At 51.7% G+C, this 23,449-nt stretch overlaps 2 protein-coding genes across 2 annotated transcripts; one reads left to right on the forward strand and one right to left on the reverse strand.

The window, feature by feature from the left end:
* Positions 1 to 17,098: 17,098 nt before the first annotated feature.
* LOC128725756 (midnolin homolog) lies at positions 17,099 to 19,445 on the forward strand. The gene is made up of 2 exons (XM_053819525.1): positions 17,099 to 18,975; positions 19,052 to 19,445. The coding sequence occupies exons 1-2, from the start codon at positions 17,099 to 17,101 to the stop codon at positions 19,443 to 19,445; spliced, it is 2,271 nt and encodes a 756-aa protein (XP_053675500.1).
* A 2,457-nt stretch (positions 19,446 to 21,902) lies between these two features.
* On the reverse strand, positions 21,903 to 22,905 carry LOC128726421 (microtubule-associated protein RP/EB family member 1-like). The gene is made up of 3 exons (XM_053820230.1): positions 22,317 to 22,905; positions 22,057 to 22,201; positions 21,903 to 21,978 (listed from the first exon to the last, which is right to left on the reverse strand). Exons 1-3 carry the CDS (start codon positions 22,903 to 22,905, stop codon positions 21,903 to 21,905), a joined length of 810 nt encoding a protein of 269 aa, XP_053676205.1.
* Between the last annotated feature and the right edge of the window lie 544 nt (positions 22,906 to 23,449).

Here is a 23,449-nt window from a genome sequence, read left to right on the forward strand (position 1 = left end):
TTAGGTCACGTGAAGTGGTGAGTCGAGGGGAACTCGATCCTCATTTGCGGGAGTGGGATCTGCTCGCGCATGTACGTTTTTTTTTACACACATCCCCAACGCCAGCTGACGATGGTCTGTTTACATGCGTGTTCACCTCGCCACGCATGTCAATGTCATCAAGTTCAAGGCAATGGGGACGTGGGGAGGAAGGAGAAATGGACCGAAAATGGCCCACAATACATGCGTGGAAGAAACTCGACATGAAACCCTCCCAATCAGACCGACCGAGCGAAGAAAAAAGACGAGAGACTTCAACGTTCGTGAAGCGACGAACCCTTTCGGGCGATGGCACGGAGTGCATGATCGATCAGGCACGATCGCCCTTTCGGTCGGTAGATAATGAGACAATCAAGCCACCCCGGTCTCCCTTGCTTCATGTCCCCTTTTGCGGGAGTTCATTTTTCACGGCACTCGATAGCGAAGGGAAGCCGCCAGCGGCGCTGATTGCGCGGGGAAGGATCCGCGATAATGATAATCGCTCAAGGGTACTTTCCATTTTTGCACTTTCGCTCGCAGTCCCGTACGCCGGGTACCCTTGTCCTCGGGAGCCCAGTGTCGCCGGAGGGTCTGCCCTAGGCCTTTCGTGGGCCACCACAACGAAACAGCCACGGTCGAGGCCGAACGAGGTCGTTCAAAGGGGGGTTTTCGAAATGCCGCGTAGAAAGCAGTTCACTTTCGTTCGCATTGACCGGTTGTTGTTTCGTTGGCTTTAGACCGGTGTTCCGGGGCGATCATGCGACACGAGTCACCTGCCGGCAAAAGCTCGACACCCGACCGAGGGAGTTGGAATTGATCCAGATTCCGGCGTCTAGACGTAGCTTTCGACGATCGCTCGTCGCCAACCTGGCGGCTAAAAATAACCGATCGATTTTTACATCAGCTGCCTGATTGTTGGGTTGATTCATCGCCGAAGTAGATGGATGAGAGGTCTTTTTTTTCAGTCACCTTCTTCACGATCGCGGTGAATTTCGCTGATGAAAGATTTCGTGCAAGTTTCGATTGACTTTCTTGAATTTTGTACGAATGTTTTTCAGACCTCACTCCACTGGAACGACTCAATTAGAGGCGCATTCCTAACCGCACAGTCATGCACTTATGCTGCGCCAGACCCGCGAGACCGCCCACTGCGATCGCTGATGATTATCCGAATCGCTACACGCGCCACCACACAACGGACCGATCGATCTGAGCAAGCCACAGCCTCGCTGCATATGTCGCTCCCGATCAGCGTGTGTGTGTGTGGCTGGGCTCCACGAGCCCTCCAATGCCACCAATTCGCAACCGTACGAAAGCCCTCCGCCGAGGCGGTTTTTGTTGAAATATATTTTTTCGTCAAGATTTATTCGAACACCTCATTCTCGGCTCGCCTTGACATCAATCGTCGGGCAGCCCCAAACCGAATGAATTTGTGGCGCACCAAATGCAAATATCGCCCCGTCCACGTGTGTCAATCTCGCTGTGGTTTCGAGTGCCCAACAGCTGCTGCGAGCTGCTGCTGACGGTGATCGGTCGTTCGATCGCTCGATCTACAATGTTGACCGCTGGTAGCCTGTCGGTGAACTCTCGCAGGCTGCACTGTTTGTTTCTGCTGCCCATTTCGAAACAAATCGGCCCGCCATCTACGACGGACACGCCGCTCTGTCAGGAACTCGGAAAAGATGCCGTGTCCCTTCTAATTTCCTGCAACCCGGCTCACCCTTTGCTGGGTTGGAAAAGTCGTCAAGATTTCGGACCCATTCATCGGAGCCCTTCACGGGCCGTGTTTCCGGCTATCGTTGGGCTGACATCTCTTTTTTTGTTTGTACCACGGAAAAGGGCCAAACCCTTTCACTCAAACCCGGCAACACAATTCTCGCTCGAGTCGGTGCTGTGACTTTCAAACGATTTATTCTCGCCCTTTTTGCGATCCAAAGCCCCTTTCGGTGATGCCATTCGCCGGATCGGACTTCCCTTTCGCGCACTCGTGGGTTCGTCGAGCAAGCCCTCTCGAAGGCGATTATTTTGTCTTACTAATTTTACAATTTAATTACAACGTGCACAAACCGCTAAACCAGCGCCGGGTGGTGGCGTTAATAGCCAGCCGGGCGGTCACATTCTAAGGCCCTTCCAGCGACCACCTCCGGCACCGATGGGGTGCAATTTGCGAGCTTGAAGCGGAACGTGGACTACCGTGTATGAGTGTAGCTTTTTCTCTTTTTCGCTGTCACACTCCATTATGGTGACGCCGGGCGCGATCTACATTCTACCGCCGGGCCAGTATCCTCGCGAAACACCTACACGGGCATGGAAACCGTCGCCCTGGGTGGAGACCTCCTACGCACCGGTCCAGGCACCACTTGGGGCGAGTTTAAGAAGGAAGGAGCGTGAAATAACTCATGCCCTACAACAAAGTGCCCTTCCCTGTAGGGTGATTAGAACGGCGATCGAGCCGACGCTTGTTAAAATGGCACAGAAACACTGCCAGACGCACTTTGCAAAAGATTCTGATAGGAACAGTTCTACGCTTGTCAAAAATGGCAGAACGTTTCGTTAGCTTCAATTTTTTCCCTATTCCTCTACTGCCTGCATTTGACGTGATCTTGTTGATCATTTATCTGAGCTACAGCGTAAAGCACGTCATGTCAGCCATGCGATCGAAGCAGGCTGCGATTTTTTGTCGTTGCTACTCCGCTCGCTCTAATCTAATGCGCAAGATCAATTACCGGCGATATGGTTTCGAGTTCACGATTCCGGTTGGGGCCATTTATGGGCAACGACACATCGTTCATTTCGCTAACCGTGCGGTTTACAGCGTTGTTTATTATTATTTTGTTTTTTTTTGTGTGTTGTGTTTCTTTTACCACCGCATTTTGGAGTCGGATTTTTATTTCATTCGGTACGGTTCGTGTGTAGTGCCCATTTTTTCATACCGTTTTGTTTGTCCGTTTTACCTCTCTCTCTCTCTCTCTCTCTTTTTCTCCATGCCCGTACCACCCCAACGGCCATATTTCATCGGATTGGATCGTGATCGCGATGGCGACATTGAAACGATGCTGAATCTCCTTTTAGGTCTAACGATCTCCGCTACCGTACGGTTCTCGCTAAACGCTGATACCCAATTATTCACCGACATTTGCACCCGAGGGGTTTGTCGTTTATTTATTTGTTGTGCCCCACTTTTTGTCTCCACGCTTTTTTGTCGCACCCCCCCTAGCACAAGAAGCACATAAATTAACGACAGTTGAGCGAAACGGTAAATTGAATGCTTAATCGCCGTTGCAAACAGTATCGCGCCCAGTTGTGGGAACTTCCTGTTGCCTTGTTGGTGGAGCGTTTTTGAAAATTGGCGAAAAAAAAACACCTCGCAAATTGTCAATAAATTCTAGTCAACTTTTCCGCTTACGGAGCCTGCGGACCTCCGTTTCCTCCACGCATCAATCACGCCCGGGACTCCCATGCCATGGGCTGGTGTCGCATAAATCTTCATTTGCCAAAAAATTTGCAAACCACCCGGAGTTCTCGGGGGTTTAGGTTGGGGGGGTGAGATGAAAAGCGCACAATAGATTACCTTAATCAGCAAATGTTATCGATACGCCCGAACGGCGTGAACGGAGTGGCGAAAGTAGAACGAATCCGGTCAGCCCGCTCTGGGCACTTGTATGCACTTTGATCGATTGACTTCCGCCAAGCCAGCCCACCTCGGGTGGCCGTTTGAGCCCCTTCCCCCCCCCCCCCCCCCCCTAAACCCAACCAAGCCCTCTCAGCCCGTCCGTCCGTCTGTCAGCCATCCAGTCAGTCACTCAGTCAGTGGATCAGTGGCGAGACCTCCATAAATCTTCCGACCATTTGTCTTATCGCTTACTTTTTTATCCGCTTCCCTTACGGCCAATGCACACGGTACCGTAGCGCCTTCGATTGGCGAGACGTGCCACTATAGGGGGGGGAGGGATTTAAAGCCGGCGATTGTCCGCGCAATGCCTGGAATGCTTGAAATTAATCAAACGGGTGATTTCCGCTGACCACCCGCGCTGGAGGATGGCCGTATCGGCGAGTAGCGGGTTTTCGCTGCTGGCTGGCCGGCTGTCGACAAAGCTCCGGTGGCCTCTGGTGGAAAGTTACTCAATCGGGCATCCGTTCCGCCACCGGATCGTGACGCTTCCGTGAGCGAAATGAAAAGCCGTTCTTTCTCTCGAGGTTTATTTTTCTCCGTTGCTGGACGTTCCCTTCCAATCGTGCCCCCATTTAATGGCATCATCAGCTCGGGCTGCGCTTGTGCTTCTTTGCATTAGCATTGATCGGTCGTCATCAAACCGTACGCCAATGGACGATGGCAGACGGCAGCGTTCGCGTGAAGGTGATGGTTGTGATAGGGAAACGCAAAAAAAATGTATAAATTTATAACCCCATCCAAATATCCCAATCCACGGCACGGCATGATAAATCGGAGCTTCGAAACGTGTAAAATCAAAAAACCGCAAGTCACCGGCGTTAAAATCAGCGCCCTTCGTTCGGTTACAGCAAGGGTTTGGCAAGCGAACGAACGCGTCGTGATGAAAGTCGATAAAAGATAAGCGCGTACTGATCGGCCACCCAAATCAACCCATGGGACGCCCCACGGCAACCTACATCGATTAGCTTTCCACCGCCCTTTTCTGGGGCGTGATGGTGCGCCTTTTTTGAACTGCAACTCTCCGTGCATCATGAGGGTGTTTGGGGGAGTGAAAACTTTTGGCACTAAAATTTCCAAACCACAAGCGTCTCGAGCGCAAGAAGGACACACAAAAAGGTGCCCGGTTGGTGGGAATAAAGTTCTCATAAAAACGAACTCTCAAAACTTTCCCTTAGCTCGGGTGTCACTGTGTCCCGTCTCGAACTATCTCATAGCAGGATGGGAACTTGATGCAAAAAAGAGCATCTTCCACACCCACGGCCGCCATAAAAATCCGTAAATACAGCTTATACACACCACGTGGATCAAGTTGACGTCAAAGCGTCATCCGGGCTAGGAAAGATGTCGTTTTGTTTTACGTGCCAACCGGCCAACCCGCCATAAAACAAGCACAAATTACGCGCACATGTCTCGGGACGGTTTTGGGGCAGGATTCCGGTTCCGAATCCTTTTCCGAATTGGACACTCGCTCGTAAAGTGGCGCTCTTACGAACACGTGGCTGGTTTCCATACCAAACACGGTACTTGCATTTGCAAAACGAGGGGATCATGAAAACTCATCCCAAAGACAGTAGCAGGATCCCTCTGTAATGACTTAACCGTGCCTTAGAACGTACAGCAGCTCTCTAATTGATGGCTTAAATGAAACAGCAATAGTGAAACAAATCCCTGCTGATGCAAATGAGCAACAGTGAGAGTAAAATCTTATGCCCTACCACACGGTGGTTAAATCGTCCTAACGAAAAGCGACGAGCGGTGATCTTATTTACTACACGACACCGAAACTTCACGCCACTTGTTGTGGCAAATGATTGGCCTCTTAATTGGGAGGGCATGCAAGCAAGCAGCGCCATTAAACGTAATTGCTTTGAATTTTGAACACCCGAACACCCGCTCGAAGGATGATCCGTTTTTCCCTCCACCTATCGCTTTAGGGAAAGTGGGAAACTTGGGCGTTTTGTTCCACCAACATAAAAAAGGTCCTTGCGCTTTCGATGAGCATGGCCTAGTTGGCTTTTGGTTGGCGTAAACTAACGCCGGTGACGAAAATCCACACCAATCAGGCAAACTCTCTTCGGAATCGGATACGGCCAATCGAACCGGTGCTAATGTGCGACTCCAACCACACGTATACACCCGACCACTTTCCACAAAGAGAGGTGGTTGCCGAAATTGATGAAACGGCGGCTTCTCCCGCAATCGGGTCCAATTTCAGTGAGACCGTCAAAAATTTCTCAACCCACCGGTAACGCCCTTGAAACGATTAACTCCACCGCACAGCCAGGCAGGGCCGGTGCCAAACTAGTTCAGGTGGGGCGTTTTTTTGTCGTTGTTGTCTTGGCTTCATCCTATCTCGCATGGGTGTATCGGGTGCGTATGGTTCAATTCCGATCAAAAATTGATCCGATGTAGGGAGGCTTAGCAAGTAGCAACAAAAAAGCAGTGCCCCCAAAAATGGCAGCGCATTGTAATTGTGAGGAAATTGGCTTTGATGTTGCGACGCGATGCGACCGAACGTCGGTCGGTTTTTAGGGCCGATTTAGACGAGCCTCGTGCTCCAAGCGCGCAAAAAAAAGCAACCCTTATGGAAACACGCATGGAAATGCGAGCGCGCCTTGGTTGGCCGTCATGGCGCTTTTTTGACCCCACGCGGTACGGTACGCGAGCTTTTGTGGCAGCATCCACCGCACGTCGATTTTTGATGGCACTGAAGTGCGCGATGGCGGCAGCAAACAACGAGCAAAAAAAAAGACGACGACAGGCCAGCAGCAACACAGACCAAAAAAAGAAAAAAGAAACCACGGGAACCGAAATCCCACCATCCGTCCATCGGGCGCGCTCCGATCGAATGGCATTGACGTTGATGACAGTTTGGTGGACAGTTTCTGGGGATTCAACGGCAACGGCACAAACCGAATGGAGCAGAATCGTGACACCCACGCCACCGCGACTCAATTATTACCGGCTCGCTTGGTGCGACCTTCATTATTTTGGAAAGCTGTAAAAGCTTCAAATGTCATCATGAACTCCAAAGTGGCAGTTAGGTGGCGGGTGAACTTTAATCGCACTAACCGCCGGCGTGTCGGCGAAGTTAAACGTTTGCCCCGAGCTGTGTGTGTGTGTGTGTTTGTGGGGGGGTTGGAAAACCCCACACACACAAAAAAGCACATACGCCATAGAGTGAGCAATCATGACCCACTGTTAGGGATGGAATTCCCTCGAGCCCAGCCCGAAGGTGACAGCTGGATGGAACACAAAATACTGGCAAATAATACTGTTGAAAAAGCACGTCCACCCGTGTGCCATATGACGCGCTTTGGGAATGCTTTCGTTGCGAACTTTCATCCTGGGTGCATTTCGGGACGTGTGGGCGAACTTTTTGAAATAAACCCACCGTCTAATGTAACGCCAAAACGTCTCCAACCATCGCGAAACACGGATACCGTGGTTGCCTTGCCAACGAACAATGAAGCGCGGCACAGTAGGCCTCGCTTTTAACGCGCCACCTTCGACAACTTTCTCGATCGAACTTGCTTGACAGGCGGTGGAGAGTAATTAAAGCGAGCGGCCACATCTGCATCCGACGGTAGACGACGCTTTCCAGTGGCCATAAACCCGCGGGCGCCCAGCGGGGATCGATTTTCACCTTTCCCTATTAGCCCTTTCGCTACCACACGATCCAGCACCATCACTTCATTAAAAGCTAGCTCCCAAACAGCCTCTTTTACGCCTGCGACCGGGTCCGATGCGAACCGCTGGTTTGACACCTTCTCGCGCGACGGGGAATTGATTTCATTCCGAAATCGAAAGCAGCATCTTCCCGCCAGCATGGTGGGATTCAATCGTTCGATTCGTCCGTCCTACGGCACCCCAAAAAACAAACCCCGACACCAACTAGCGCTTCCGTAATCCACACTGGGAGACTCGTTTTGACGGGTTCCCTTCAAGCCCGGTGACGGTTTACATTGTCTCCCGGACAATGCGGCTCGCCCGGAACCGGCTCGCGGATTCGTCTCAGACGGACGGCAGCGCACCTTACGTAAGCGAGGGCTTTCATCTAACGGCGACGGCCACGAAAGGCTGGCTCTTCTAGCGATGGCTATCCGATGTCAATCTCACCCGGCTTCCGTGAGCCGGGAAAACAAACCCACCTACCGAACGAACCGTCCTCCTTCACGCGCGGGTGGCAAACATTTCACAACTTTCACTTTTTTTATTATTATTTGACTCTCTTTTCCTCCCCAATTTGATGGCCGGAAGCCGGAGTTTACTGCCTGCAGCGGTCGTGGCCCGTACGGCTTCAGTGCCCTTAAGAACGACTCCCCTTGGGTGAGCTTTGAAAGCTCGTTTGCGCTGGCTTCCATTCGCACAAAACGCCTCCCAGATTACGGCATGTGTCTTTTGCGCCAAAGACCCCACCAACGATTAAAGCAGCCTTTAAAGTCTCCCAGGGACGATTACGGTGCCGTGTCGTGGCCGTAACCTCAGCAGAACCTCAGCCGACGCTCGGGTGATAAATTATGAACTAATCATTTTATCCGAACTAAATGACTATAATTAAAAATTAATTGCCTTCTGCGCCACGGGGCCCGAAACTACCCACCCCGGGCACCGGGATTACTGTTCCGGCCCATTCCACGGCTTCCGGATGTCCTGCCAATGTTCGGTTTTCCCGGCATGCAGAGGGATTAGCGGCGTGGGATTTCAAAATGGTGGCAAAGAACATCATTCAACATTCATCGCCGGGCGCCCTTAGAAGTCCATTCGGGACCGTGATGAGCTGTTTGTTTATCCGGGTCTGTGGTGGGACTTTACATTCACAAAACCACCGTGGACCGTTTGACCACTGTATGCTCAAGGGGAGAGCGAACTCGAAACTCCCGGTGGTGGCTCTTAGGTTTATTAAATGTCAACAAATGCGTTTCCTAGTCTCAAGAACATACACGCGAACGGTGCCATTTTCCCGCCAGCGAAAATGTGCTCCTCCCGCGCTGCCAGCAGGTCAGTAAATCGTGCAATCATCGTTAATGACATCATCATCGTCTGTTTGCCCTGTCCTGTTTCTTCCTCATGACGCCCAGTACGAGTGCCCTTTATCTACCCGTTCGGTCGATGGAGTCGCTTGGTTATAGCTTATTATGCTCAGATTTTCATTTAGATTGATTACCATTCAATCTTCTCGAAAGTGAGTAAGTGAGTGAGTGAGAGAGAGAGAGAATGTGATTTTTCTCCCCCATTCTCTCTCTCTCAAGGCGTGAGACATCCTTGAAGCCGTCTTCAATTTATCTCCCTTCCAGACCTCGACTTTCGCTAATGCCATCCAGCACGCCCTTTCCGCACAGTCGGTCCGCATTCAATTTCCTCTCGCTGATGTGGCGCTCTACCGGCAAAAGGTGAAGAAGGGCCGGCAAGATGACAGGGGTGGGAAGGAAGGCGGACGGAAGGATCATAAATTGATAAACGCATAACATGCTCTCTCGCAAACGCGCGCGCGCTTGTGCGTTCGACCTTCGCGGATGGCGGCTTATTTGCATTCATAAATCCGGGAAAGCGGTTTTTCCCAACCCCAGCCTGCCAGCGTCAATAACGTCAATGTCCTCGTTCCGGTCGGTCCCTTTGGCGGTCGATCACCTTCCGACCGCTTGTGCACCGGCACACATGGCGGGATTGAGAAAAATAATCCTTGGCCACAAACAACAACACACCGGAGGTTCCGGGTATCCACCCGCTAGCGACCGTGATCCTGCTCGAGGGCCCATAATTTGTGGCCATTTTCTAGGGGTTCGTCCCGGAATGTGATCGTAAAATCGAACTGCCGAAACGGTACGGTTTTTATGGCGCCAGCGATCAAACGCGCGCGCTTTTTCGATATCCACGTGGGCGATGGGTCTTTTTTTGGCGAGATTTTCCACCCCTCACTGGTGGATGCTGGGAAACCCCCAAGAGGAGAGCGATAAAACGATCCCATGCTGATGCCGTCTCGCTCGCACAAGCGCGCCTTTAATAAATGCACTGATTTATTCGGTACGGGCGGATTTCTGCACGGCTGCCGTTTTATCGCTCCCACTCGATCATATCGCTTTATAGCGAGCAATATTGAACCCACGAGGCATGACACCAGGCCGTCTACTGAACACTCACAGGATATGTGGTTCGACCTGAGGCACGTCACCAAAATGGCCCCACGCCTCAAACAGAGACAAAACTTACGCGGCCAATTTGTGTGCAAATTCCTTCTCGAGCGCGTTTTGCTAAATCTTTTGAAGCCTCCCGAGGGGCCACTTGTCTGGTTTTATAGTGCTAATGGAGCTGGGGGTTAGGAAAGAACAGTGAGAGTGGGTGGAAGCCAACTACTTTTCATCGCATTATCATCACCATCGCCATCATCATCATCATCATCATCATCGTCGGCATCACCTTCAGCGTTCGTTGTTATAATCCATAATGACGCTTACCGGCGGGCGAAAGGTGCCCGTTCTACAAATACCTCCGGCTCAAAAACAAACGTAACATTTGCATAGGCAGCATAAATTCTCATCCCCTCGCACGCTCTCTGCTAGATCCTTCGGGGCTGTTGTTATCAAAATTCAAACCACCCCCAACCGCGGGTGCTTTGGAAAGTTTTCCCGCCGCCTACGAAATAATGCACCCCGAACGAAACGATTTTGCTCCGCAACACGGGGAAAACAATATCCCTTATATTGCAAAGGGAAGGAAGCCCCGGCCGAATGCCGGGGACCGCTTTTGTGTCCGCTTGCTCCGTAGCCAACCAATTTGCATAGCTCGCGTGCGCGTCGAGGTGGCCACGAGGCACGCGAGAACTCGACTCGTGGGATTAGAACTAACGCTCCGGTCACCGGTCCTTTGCTGGGGTCCGTAATTTGCATGCATTAAAAAAAAGAGCATCTTGCTCTCGACCGCACGGCCTAATCCCTGCCCCACCGGTGTATGTATGTGTGTATGTGTCCCGATCGGGACGAAGAATGATCATCCGGACGCGCGACCCTGCCCTACGCCGGCCGGAGTTGCATCATTAGCAATGCCCTTCTTTAGCGCGACTGGTTTCCGAGGAAAACGCGCATAATATTACGCTCCCGCTTTTCTATGCCGGCTTTTCTACTTCTTTCCCAGGGACCGCCGTGGTTTTCCGGTGCACGACGCCATTATCAAGGCCTACGCCGGTATCCGGTTTCGATGCTCTACGCCATCCTCTTTGGTGGTTTTTAAAAACGCATCCCATGATTACGCTCGCTGCAGTTTTCTCGACTCGCTGCACGCGGTGTGTGTGTGTGTTGGTGTTTTTTTTTGTTCATGCTTTACCACCGCTCAGTTCGATCAAGTGCTCATTGGGCGGAAAATCAACCGTAAGCGCTCCCCAACCAGCGGCCTGCTTCGATGGGAGTTTCGAGGACCGCCGAGAGCAACCGCCTAACGATTATAAACATGAAAAGCTATCGCTATCCCGGGTCTAGGAAGGCGACAGCGACAAAAAACTCGTGCTCTTACCGGGTTGACGATTATTCGGTCCAGTTGACAGGGCACGACGTTGGATGCACTCTACCGACGGGGTTGATGGTTGTGTTTTAAGCCCCGTTTCGTTCGCAGGATGAGCGCATAAAAAATGGCTCACTTTGGGCGCGCGTTCGGAAGCGGATGAGCGATAGAAGGAAAAAAAGAAATCGAACATCGACTGCCACCCGATCACCCATCGCATCCTTTTTGATGGGACCCAGTCCCCGTCCGGGGTGGCGTTATGGGAAATCGATGCACCGTGTGCTAAGGGTATCCTTTTAGTTTTTTTTTTTTTGCTCAGCTTTTTCTCTCGCTTCCGCTTACGGTCGCTTGAGCTTTGCCTTTGAAGCAGGTCCGTGCTCGGTGCACCTCAAAAGAGTGCCCCGGGTTTTATTATTTAAGCCCCGGGCACAGGACACATCTGCATCGGCACGGCGCTTTCCCGGAAACCAGCCCCTCAAACCAGACCGGTGAAAAACAGTATCCAACACGGTGCGGGATGCTGGATGAAAAGCCAAACCCGGTGGCTTGATGGGGCCACACTTGAAGCCAAACTCCGCTGACCTCTTCCGGTGACCGTAAGAGTGTGGAGTACATAATGGACCGAAAAAGGGGTTTGGACTGGTCGCAGTTTTCTTTTTTTTTTGCTGTTGCTGCTGCTCTCACCCGCCTTTTGCTTACAAGTCCCTCGAGAGCACATCCGAGGTGACCCTCGGAAGCATTCCAACGAGAGCGTACAACATTCCAAAGCAAGGACGTGAAGCATTTTGCCTGCCTTACGAAGGAGGATGGAATTATGGAGCTTAAAAGGATGATCTCGTCCTGTGGCGGGATCAGTGCTTCAAAATTGATTTAAACGAACCCATAAAATCACCTTAAAATAGGGCTTTAACCTTAATCGCTCTCACTCGCAGATAATCGAGCTTAAGCTAAAATAAAAGAGCGAGCCACACACACACACACAAAAAACAATTACTATAACGAGTTTTCCGGGGGTGGTTATTATTTTTCAAACTTAACCCATTACGGCCGTTTACGCTATCACTTCCAGCCGAACGATCTCGCAATATCTATAAACGGGCATAAATTCGGGATTTTATCGTCACCCCCATTAATACAGGAAGGCGGCGCACCTTAAATTTATTACAGACTCCCCAATTCAACCCCCTAAATCCCCACCCCGAATGGTGTTTTGCCACGCTTCATTTGCGTCCGTCACGAACGGCACGGGTTATGGGTGCGTCTTCCATTTATTTTAATTTTCCCCCCACCGGCACCGGGTTTGGTAAACCCGTCCAGACATTGATCGATAAGCTCACCCCCACCCACACCCGGGTCATTGTTTAAACCCCCACCCCCCTCAAAAAGGCGACATAATGGCCACCGGGGGTGAACGAATTCACGTGCCCGGATGTGATTATTGGGCAGCGTGATAAAACTTTACGCCCTTTTGGGTGGGGCTTCACCGCCGAAAGGTCCTACCATTCTCGGGGCTTTGACTTATCGCTCCACCTGAAACCCTTCGTCGGTCGCAGGTCACGGCAGTCGCGGGCTTATTGCGACCAACCGGGAGGTATGAGGTGTTAATTTTACGTCTAAATACGTTCAGGCACAGGAATGACAACTGAACCGCGCGGAACCGCGACGGTATCCTGACGGGAAAGACATAATCGTAAAGACATGCCTTCCCGCGGAACGGCACATTTTTCCACCCGTTTGGAAACGCCCATCCACCCCTGCGAAACCGCCATAATGTGTTTTGCAAATGGGTGACCCTTTCGCGTTATGCCTTCCGGTTTCGGGGAGCATTGAAAGAAGAAAAAAAATCCACCCCTACCGAATGGAGGTGGATCGGATTAATTCCTCAACCTCAGGAAGGAACCCATTCCGGTTGCAAAGCACGATGGTAATAAAGAAGAAGGAATGCAGAACAACGCAAAAAAAAACCCTTAAATCTCTGATTGTGGTGGGGGTCGATTCCACCCTTGCTTCGCCTCACACCCCCCGGTGGAAAGGGGACGGTTATTTTGCACCCCATGAATATCGTCCTTTTTTATGTATTCCACCCGACGAAAGGTATGCCAGGGCTGCCCTAGCTGGCCCCTTTTTCGCCCGGCGTGACATCGTCACTCATTAAGCTTAACGAGAACATTGTACATTGAACCGACCTGACGACGACGGCGACGACGAATTGGTTAAATGGGCAGGCACGAACCGTGACGCCTTGTTCGCAAAAGGTAGCAAACAAAATCCCACCCCTCCGCTTGGAAGGGGTGGAAAATAGGGATTCCAAAAACAACCCGCAAAGCGGTTCGGTTAATGGGAAGGACGGCGAAGTGATGCCGGTCATATAATGTGATCCTACAAATCAAAGCAGGCGCTTCTGCTTCGCTGCTGCCTCTAGCACAGGGTGTAGTAGGTTTTTTTTTCTTCGCCATGCCATTCGTTCACTAGTTTTACAGGGTGTTTCATCTATTAATGGCACTTTCGAGAGATTGCTCTCTCTCTCTCCTTGCGTGACTGCCGGAGAACATGTGTCACACACGACCATTCCTGATTATTCGGTGCTTTTGATGGCAGACAACCATTTCAATAGGGAAATAGTTCCACACACAAAAAAACGAGGGTTGTTAGGAAAAGACTTTTCCCTGTTTTTTATTGCCAGCGGGTACTGTGCAGTGGACAGGTCGGAGTACATCTCACCTTAATTGATGGTCAACCCTGTATCTCAGTCCCGGGAAAACCCTCCGGCACACGGGCCTCCCAGCGCGACAGAACAGGGTGGATGAGCAGCTTGATGGAGAACTTTTAATTACAGACCATTTCTGGGGGCTCCCTGGAATCGTCCTTCGCCACGGATTCCTCCACGACCTCAGGCGACCAAAAGAGGGGAATTTACCCAGGCTCGGGGTGTTTCTTTACCGTTTGTTGGATCTCAAAACACGCAGCACCGAGCAACAAACTGACACCGGTCCGTCTGCAAACCCTGGGGAGGGGGAGGAGGGGGGGTTCGGTGTTTTACAACACACACACACACACACACCCGGGGCTGTGCGAAAACCAGGTGCACAGAGGCGTCCGTTTCTTTAATTAGAATCCGGTCCATCCAGGCATTCAACTCATCTTGTTTCTTGTGTGTGTATTTTTTTTTTATTTCTCCGCTCGCCTTGCTGAGATTTTTTATCCCCCCCCCCTCCCCCGCCCCCCTGACGCCCTTCCACCCGGTATGAGGTAAATAAATGAGGGGAGAAAAAAGCATTGCAACCTCCGGGATGTCCGATAAAGGATAATAAGTTTGCGACGGGTGCGTAGCTCATCCCGCGAAACGCGACCGAGGAATCTTGGCATTCCGGACACACACACACACACACACACACAGGCGAGACACCCTCCCGGGCCTGCCCACCCAACCGAGGCGGACGATAATTAATAATTATCATCACCGTCACCAGGCGCGTTACAGTCGTCGCCATTTCTTCTGCAGATGGCGAACGTTCGCAAGACCGAATTCCTTCACGGACTCGCACTTTGATGTACGATGGCCTCTCTCTCTCTCTCTCTCTCGCTCTGTGGACCAGCAGCCGTGGAAAACCACTAGCAAAAAGGCACCAGGACCGGTTGCACAGGGTTGTGTTGTTGTTGTTTTTTTTTTATCAGCTGGAACCGAGGCATTCTACCTCCTTGCACGGCCCCATAATCTTGTTCTCTTTTTTATGTCCCTGTGTCCGCTGTGGAATTTCGCCGCCTCCAGAAAACCGACAAACGCGCTCGCCTTTTATCACACCTTCTGGTGCCCTTCCGTTACCACCCAACCCCACCTGGGTGAGAACCGACGCGAATAAAACTGATCCTTCGACAGTTGCGCAGGGAAATGGCCGCAAAAGACGACGGCAAACGGCGACTTAATGCCTTATGCCTCTTCTTCCTCAGGTTTGTGGCTTTCTTTTTTCCCTGGTCCTCTGGCCCGGTTCTCGGAAACGGCTCGTCATAAAAAGCGGGCACCTTTCCGTTGGGTCCTGCCTGAAGTTCCAAGTGAAAAAGGGACACACACACACACCAGGCCAGGCCAGATCACGGACACCTGCCCGGACGTCCTGTGTGCGGTTTTTATCAGTGTCGTTAATTTTTATTCATGGGACAAACGCAGGAGTAGCAGCAGCGCTGGGTGGGATGAAGCAAAAAAAAAGAGAGAATAAAAAGAACACGAAAAGCCACACAAATAATGCGCTCCGGGGCCAGTTGCTCAGCCCCACGGTGGCGTGGTGTTCCGGATCGCATATTTCGTTACGCTTATCGCCTTCACCGGGTGTGGGTGTGTACGTGGAACAGGAGTAAGCCCCGGAGGTCCTTAAGAGAAGCCTCCAACGCCTGGTGCATCTTTACCTGATGCGAAGGATTCGTTCGTTGGTGGGCTTGTTTTTTAATGAGCCGCTTCTTACGTCCGCTCGCCAGCAAAGGTGGGAGTTTTCCAATTTCCGCTCGCCGTGGGTGAATATAAACCACCGGAACGGGAACGGGTGGCCTTTGTGCGAGTCCTTCGAGTGGGCGGAGGACAAATTGAAATTATGCTCGAAAAATATTGTTCTCATCATTGCGCAAAACCCAACTACGCGCCACTAAGCTTGGGTTTATATCCACTCATCAAGGGATCCGCGCGGGCTTGCGTGAGTGATGGCGGGTGGTTGGAAGTGTTTTAAATTTATATGAACCGCTCGGTGGAAATGCGGAAATGATAATAAACCTTCCCCGGGCCGCCGAGAAATTGCTTCCATTTTTTTGTTGTTGTTGCGTGTGGTTTCGTTCCTTTACCGTTACTTGCCCTCACAAAACTGCGCCTCCCAAAAAGACGGCTTTTGCCGGAGCAAAATGGGACTCTGCATTCTAACAAAATGACGTACTTAGGACCTAACCCCCCTCTTGTGGGTGGAGGAAGATGCATGGAAATTAACGCATTAAAGTCCACCCGAGAGCTCCCTGCCGGGAGAATCCTCAAGGTGGATTAATTTCCACACCCACGCTCCGGTTGGGGTGCGTTCCCGGGAGAGCTTGTATTTAGGGCACCGTCACACACACACACACACACGCACGCCCACTCCCTGGTGATAATTAGACGGATTCCTCTCTCACGTCTCGTAGGGAGAGTGCTTTTTTTTTATTCCTCGTCAAAAGGTAGTTCCCCAAACGGAGCGAGTTTTATGAAGTCATTAGCGAGGGAAAGTGAAACGCCACCCACAGCAAACAAGCAACCAAACCCTCAAACATCCCCCATTAATCTCCCGTTATTTCGTAGGTGCTTAGTATTTTTTTGACGTCTTCTTCTTCACCCACTTTCAGGTCATGTGTTGAAAGGAGCGTCCGCTTGAAGAGTATCAGCAGCAAACGACAAAGACGACGACGACGACGACGACGGAAGAAACGACCGCAACGGGGGAAGGACGGCCCCGGGACGGCGAGGCGGCGGTGGTGGTGGTGGAGGTAAACCCAACCCGAACGGCGAAGACGGCGTTCAGCGGCGGCAACATCCTGCTCCAGCGGCGCCACCGACGCGGGCCCTCGCCGTCAGCGCAATCGGTCGAAAATGTGATAGACGCTTCCACCGACGGACGGACCTCGATCGGGCAGCAGATAGCGAACTACTTCCTGCGCATCCGGCGCAGCCGCTCGTCACACACCGTCACCGGGACGCAACCGCCCGACGGGTGTCGGCATCGCACGAACAGCACAAGCACCACCGGCGGTGGCTGCGGCGGAGGCGGCGTTGGTGGTGTCAGTTCCGGCCACATTCCAACCTCAGCGAGCTGCCCATTCGGCGTAAAGGAGAACCCGCTCGAGGACGAACCGGAAACAGGTGGTGCGGGCTTGCGACAGGCAAGCAGCAGTTGCACCGGTGCCAGTATGGCCGCCACCGATGGGCAGATTATCCTGGCCGCGTCCCGATTCGCACCCGACACATCCCCAGTCTACCTGCGTGAGTTCGCTCGAACCGACCTCCCAGCGGTCGGGAAAATCGTCAAAGGCCAGTACTACAGTCTCGGTGTGCCGACACTCTCAAACCCGTCGCTGCAAAGCACCGCACTGTTCCTGAACGCCGGACGCAAGTATCAGATCCTTGCGCAACCGGTCAAAATCAAGGAGGGCCGCAAAAACACGCCCGTCGGCCCGAAAGTGCTCATCCCCGAAACGTACCCGGGCTACTTCGAGCTGCTAAGCGAAGATGGCCGCTCGACACGGTGCATCGAGAGCGTCCTGGAGCTTTCCCGGCGGCGCAATTTCCGCGTGCTCGTGCGCGAAACGGTGCGATGCAACCACAACAGCAAGTCGCTGCACGCGGGCGAAATCCTGACGACGGTGGCCGACAACGGGAAGTACCTGCAGTGCCGCACGTCGAAGGACGAGCTCGTCAGCCTGCCATTAGAAGCCAAAGCGAAGTTCTCGCCGATCGCGCGCGAGGACAGCATCAGCGGGGTGCACACGGTGCGGAACTTGCTGCAAAAGCGCATGCCGGTGACGGTCCGGCTGGTGCACGGGGCGGCCCCAAAAGGGCTCAAGCAACCGTTCGTGCCGGAGCTGCGGTTGCTCGGGTGCGTGGAGGTAGATCGGATATTCGCGCTCCCGCTGCAGAAGGACATGGATCTCGTGTCGGTGCCGCTGAACGCGAAGATCAAGATCCAGCGGGCGAAGAATATGGAGCAGTTGGATCACTTCATCGAGTACTCGCGGTTTCTCGACAAAGCGCAACGATTGCTGGTTGATGCACGCGATCGTTTGCAGATCATCGACCTCAAGTTGACGGAGAAGGAAAAGAAGGATTCGGCAAAGGCGGCTGGTGGAGCGAATGGGCGCACGAAAACGATGGTTTCGACGCTTTCCGCCAGTGGGTATGTGTTGAAGAAGAGCAGCAGTTGTGATTCTGCCTCGAGGTACTCACCTGAGATGGCTGGCGGTGGCAGTGGCAGTCAGAATGGTTCGATCGCGGACGAGTACGATGAGATCGATCAGATCTATGATTATGTGCGCGGGTTGGCGCCGTTGCCGAAGAACCTGTACAAGTTTGAAGCGATCGAGCCGGCTCCCGTCACCGGTGGTGGAGGATCATCACCTACGACGGCTGCAACAACACCGATCTCACACGCACTGCTTGGGCCGGCAACGCATCAACACAGCCTGAAAACGGTGGAAAACATGAAAACGGCCCAATCGAACGCCATCAACAACAACAACAACAACAATCACTACGACACGAGCAACAACAACAACTACTGCAACATCATCAAGTACTCGAACCAACCCACGCTACAACCCCAGCAGCAACAGTTGCATGGAGGATCGCATCATCATCACCATCACCATCAACAACACGGGCATCATCATCACGCGCATCCGGGTGGGGGAGGTTACTCGAGTCATCAACACGCCCACCAACAACACTCGAACAGTCTCGAGTCGTCATCGCGGGCAGCTCTAAACGCCATCAACAACAACAACAACAACAACACGAGCGCGTTGTCGGTGGATCACAAACCGATCCCACCACCGATCGAGACGATCCCCGGGAAAAAGCTGCCGGAAAAGCGCCAACGACCGACGCTACCGAAGCTGTACTTTAAGGGGGCGGTGGGTACGCTGCACCAGAAGAGCCCCACACCCGGCACGACCGCCATTAGCCCGCTGAGTAATGGTGGAACGGGTGGGACGGTGGTGCTTCATCCACCGATCGCTCTCACCCCGAAGGAGATCGCAGTTGAACCGCAAAGTCCGCTGTTCCACATCCGGTAAGGACGCACTGGTGAAGACCTCCGCGAGGGTGGCTAATGATTCGTTTTCCTTTTTTTCTTCTTTCCCCAACAGGTATAAGAGCCTCAGCAGTTTGCAGCTAGCGGCGACGGGGGCACCCCCAGATACGCCGCACCAAGCGATCACACCGATCTCACCCTCACCGAAAGGGGGCGCCACCATCGGGCAGGAGAAGAACCATTTGCTCGCGAAATCCGCCAGCACGGCGACGGGTGGTGGGGGTGGTGTTGGAGCACGCGAGGGGACACTCGATTCGTCACGCAGCGGTGGCCGGACGTCGGGGGATTCGGGAAAGCTGCCGGAGAAAAAATCCCGCCGGCTTAGCCGCCCCCGAAGCCTCTCGAATCTGGTGTGGGACCTTCGCCCGCACAAGTCCTCCGGGGAGAAGTCGAAGAAGAAGCTCTACCTGCACCAGTTCGATCGGCAGCAGGGTACGCTCTACCTGTAGAGTGCTGTAGCGGTAGAGGATCGAGGGTGATCGGTTTGATCCAGATTTCGTCACAACACGTACACACGTTAGTCAAAACCAATCATTGGGGAGCGAAAGGATACGGAAGCTGGCAAAAAGAGTAGCGAGAGAGAGAGAGAGAGAGAGATAGAGTTATATATATGGGGATAACTCAGCCCCAGGAATTGCGAACTAGCACTAGGGAGATACGATCGTCAAAAGTCGTTCGAACAGCTAACGAACAGATACACTTCATTGGCCAATGCAATGTGGGGAAAGGAATAAGGATATGAATAAGAACTCGAACCCCAGAAACAGTACGCTTTCTCCAAACACAGCTCTTTTTTCCCCCCGTTTTCCATGTGATCCGTGTTATGTGAGTGTTTGTGTAGCAGATTAGTAGCAGATTAGTAGCTCATTAGTAGCGAGTCCTTAAAGGAGGCGCATTGCGGCCTGGCACGCCGTTTCCACGGATGTATAGCGTTTAAACGATGAGACGAAAATATGTAAAGAGGTTGAACAAGGGAAATTAAGCGAGTAGAGAGAGCGAGAGAGCGATATATATATATACACAGGATTCGCGAGATATACACACACACGCACGAAAGGATGCGCCTACAAACGCAAATGTTGCACCATTTGCGCTTCCTGTTTTGGGCGCACCACTGATAAAAAGAGAATTGAACCCCCTCGCCTCCTCCGCACACCAACTGGAAGGGGAAGGAGGAGGATGATCGTGAGGTGAAAAGTGGAAGAAAATGGCCAGCTAAATTGGTGCCAGCAATGGGCACGATCGAACGAAGAGAAAAATGCCCAAACCCCAACACACACGCACACACACTTCCGGATGTCCTTTCGGAGGATAACACTCGTGCGGATCGAGCCTCCGGGCGGGGCTGGGAGTGGGAGGGATTTTTCCTTCATACTTTTTTTTTGCTTCCTTTTCTTTTTGTTTGCTTTTGTCACCGCCCCACCCCACGGGGTTTTTTTTTGCCTTGTGTCCTTGTTCGTTTGCCATCGTCGTCGCTAAAGGCTGTGTGTGTGTGGATGCGTGTGTGTGTTGTGTTGAGAAACGCGTGTTTCAGTTTAACGTCTAGGTTTAAGCGTAGCATAGTTTGTGGTCTCATGCCATCGCAGGACCGGTAGCGTTTAGTATACACATATGCAGCAGCGACGACCGTTGAGTGCGCTTAGCGTTTAAAATAATCCCAAAACACGCGCCCGGCGACCGAACACTTTCCCGTGTTACACTTTCGGGCATCCTTTTTTCGAGTTTGTCTTGAGGCAAAGAGAATTCTCTTTAAAACAAAAAAAAACACAACAAAAAACGAACGAACGAACAATCGAACGAACGATCGAACGTCTCAGGCGCACGTGGAAGAGTGTTTATGTGTGTGTGTTTGAATGTGTGTGTGTCTACGTTGTTTAATTTGTTTGTTAGTTTTCCTGCGCTTTTAATTAACCATATACCCCAAAATTCGTATCATAACGTAGCGCAGATCAGGAGTTTCGCGGGTGCTTTCTCGGCGTTGAAAAATCCAAGTTCGCTTGCTACCGAGCAGCGGCGCCAGAGGGCGCTGTTTTGCGAGCAGATGCAATTTTCATTTTTCAACCACCAACCGCCAACACGCACGCACACATCACAATTGGTTCGTCCTTTTTTCCCTTATTCACTGGAACACCGCCCGGAGGTAAAGAAAAAAAACCGCATCCCTTGGAAGGTGGGCCGAGGACACAAGAGACAATCCCAAGGGAGCCGGGCAGGTTGAGTCCTGGCCCTTCAGATATCCTGGCCAGGGCTCTTGTGAGAAGGTCGCGGTAGAGTACTGTAAGTTTTGATCAGCGAAGCCCCACGGCCGGTGCCGACTCGTGATGTAAAATCGTGCCGGGCGTTTCGGAGCAGGCGCACTAAGGAGCAGTCATTTTAGTTCTTAATTTAAGTCACTATGCATTAATCCTACTCCTCTACTACGTTTTTTTAAACAAATAAACAACAAACACTCTGTAAAACAAGAAGAATACAAACCCCGCTTCCGGAAAACTCCCGTAAACTCATGCCGAAACCGCGCGGATGTGGTCCTTGGACCGTTTAGTCCTCCCTTTAGCTGCTTACGCCACTTTAGGTGCGATCGGTTCTTTCACCACGGTGATCGCACGGTGATCGCGGAATGAGCCCGCAGCTCGCATCTGCGTCCGTTTGAGTGTGATATTGTTGTAGAAGTGTGCAAAGAAAATCGTTTTGAAGAGAGACAAAATAAATTTAAAAAAAATAAGTGAAACGAAACACAATCTCGTAAAGCTAAGAAATTGAAGCGTGCCGATTTTTCAATGATATTGATCGCTCCGTTGGAGCTACACGATTAACAGATTAAAACAATGGAAAGAACTGCCTTACACTAAACATTACACACTATAAAAGCCACCAGTTTCAATGAGAGTGCGAATCGCGCAGCTTCTCTACTCGTTGGCGTACATAATTTCCTTTACCTTCTCGCAAAACAGATCCTGACCGTCCTCGGGGTTCTCGTTGATGCTGCAAAGTACGGAATAAAGTATGAGGGTGTTGAAATCGCACCACACACCACAACGCGGGTCATCCACATGTACTTACATGTTTTCGATGAGCAGCAGCTTTTGGTAGTAGAATTCGCGTGACATTTCAACGTTCTGTATTTTGATGGTCAGTTCATCGATCTCAGCAAACATGGTGGCCACTACATCGGCTGGCGATCGGTTCCTTTCGGCGTGCGGGCGATCTGCTAATACCAGTGAAAGTGTTAGTACATTTTCATCTCTCTTTCTTTCTCTCTCTCTCTCTCTCTCTCTCTCTCTCTCTCTTTCTCTCTCTCTCTCTCTCTCTCTCCAACTCACCTCCTTCTCCTTTGCTATTCTTAGTTGCGTTCTTCGCGACCGTCTGAAGGCGTGCCTGGGAACCATTTGTCTCGCCGGCCCGTTTCCCCGCATGTCCTCCGGTGGTGCTCTCCATTGTGAGTGAGTTAATAGAACCCGTGTTGATACGCTGGCTTGGTCGCAAGGTGCTCGGTGTACCGTACCCCATCGGAGCGTTGTTTCGTGCCGCTCGCGGATCGTACTCCTTACCATCGTAGTTGGCGTCGTAGAACTTCTTGAACCACTGCAGGAACTCGAAATTGTCCTGGAAGCGACCTTTCGCCAACCGATCGATTGGCACGGTTTTGGTAACTTTCAGCTTCACGAGCGCGTTCTGGAACAGGCGCAGGTTGCTGAGGAAATCGTGCTCAACGTTGGTGCAGTACTTGACGCGTGCCAGTGGTAAGCAGCCTGGGAACAGGATGTCCATTAGCTGGCAGTAGGCGGCGCCCGTGCACAGCTCCTCCACCTTCTTGAACTCAGCCAGCAGCGATCGGTTAACCCAGGCTAGCAGCTCGATGCGGGACAGATTTTCGGTCGTCTGACCGGTGAAGTGCACGTTGACCGCCATTTGCAATTGGTGTTGGGACCAGAACACGACGACACTACACACGCGCGCGTTGACACGGACAAAGTATTCTGAAGCACTGGTGACTTGTCCCGGAGCAGCCAGGATGGGCGATATACGCGCTCACATAGGCAACGAATAACGGGATCTCTCGGCAACGGTCTACTAGGATCGCTGGGAGAGGAACTAAGATAGAAAGAGAGAGCGATAAAAGTAGTGATTACAGAGGCTAAGGTCTGTTCAACCTAATAAAAGGAGCGTAAGAATAAATCTTTTACGAAATGTTTGTAAAAGGTTAAAAGAAATAAATTATTTAAAATTATCTTCAAAACATGATCAATTTATTATGGAGACGCACTGCGTAGTCACGTGGCCACACATTTTAATAAAATAAGTAATTTTTATCAGTTTTAAATGCGTTTGAAATATCTAAGCAGTCGCATACCTTCCATTATCGATTTCATCCTAAAGTGCATCTATCTCTGTTGCATTTAGTTTGTCAGCCACTGTTTGACAGTTAGGCTCCAAACATCGTGATGGACCGACC

The sequence above is a fragment of the Anopheles nili genome, chromosome 3, assembly GCF_943737925.1.
Source record: "Anopheles nili chromosome 3, idAnoNiliSN_F5_01, whole genome shotgun sequence".
In the NCBI taxonomy this organism is placed as follows: Eukaryota; Metazoa; Arthropoda; class Insecta; order Diptera; family Culicidae; genus Anopheles; species Anopheles nili.

What these genes read in the sequence shown, in the direction of transcription:
- LOC128725756 (XM_053819525.1), top strand. Translation starts at nt 17,099, where the DNA reads ATGGCCGCCACCGATGGGCAGATTATCCTGGCCGCGTCCCGATTCGCA. An exon ending in AGTCCGCTGTTCCACATCCG is followed by an intron (nt 18,976 to 19,051) that starts GTAAGGACGCAC and finishes TTTCCCCAACAG; the next exon opens with GTATAAGAGCCTCAGCAGTT.
- LOC128726421 (XM_053820230.1), bottom strand. Translation starts at nt 22,905, where the DNA reads ATGGCGGTCAACGTGCACTTCACCGGTCAGACGACCGAAAATCTGTCC. An exon ending in GAATAGCAAAGGAGAAGGAG is followed by an intron (nt 22,202 to 22,316) that starts GTGAGTTGGAGA and finishes TGGTATTAGCAG; the next exon opens with ATCGCCCGCACGCCGAAAGG. An exon ending in CTGCTGCTCATCGAAAACAT is followed by an intron (nt 21,979 to 22,056) that starts GTAAGTACATGT and finishes CGTACTTTGCAG; the next exon opens with CATCAACGAGAACCCCGAGG.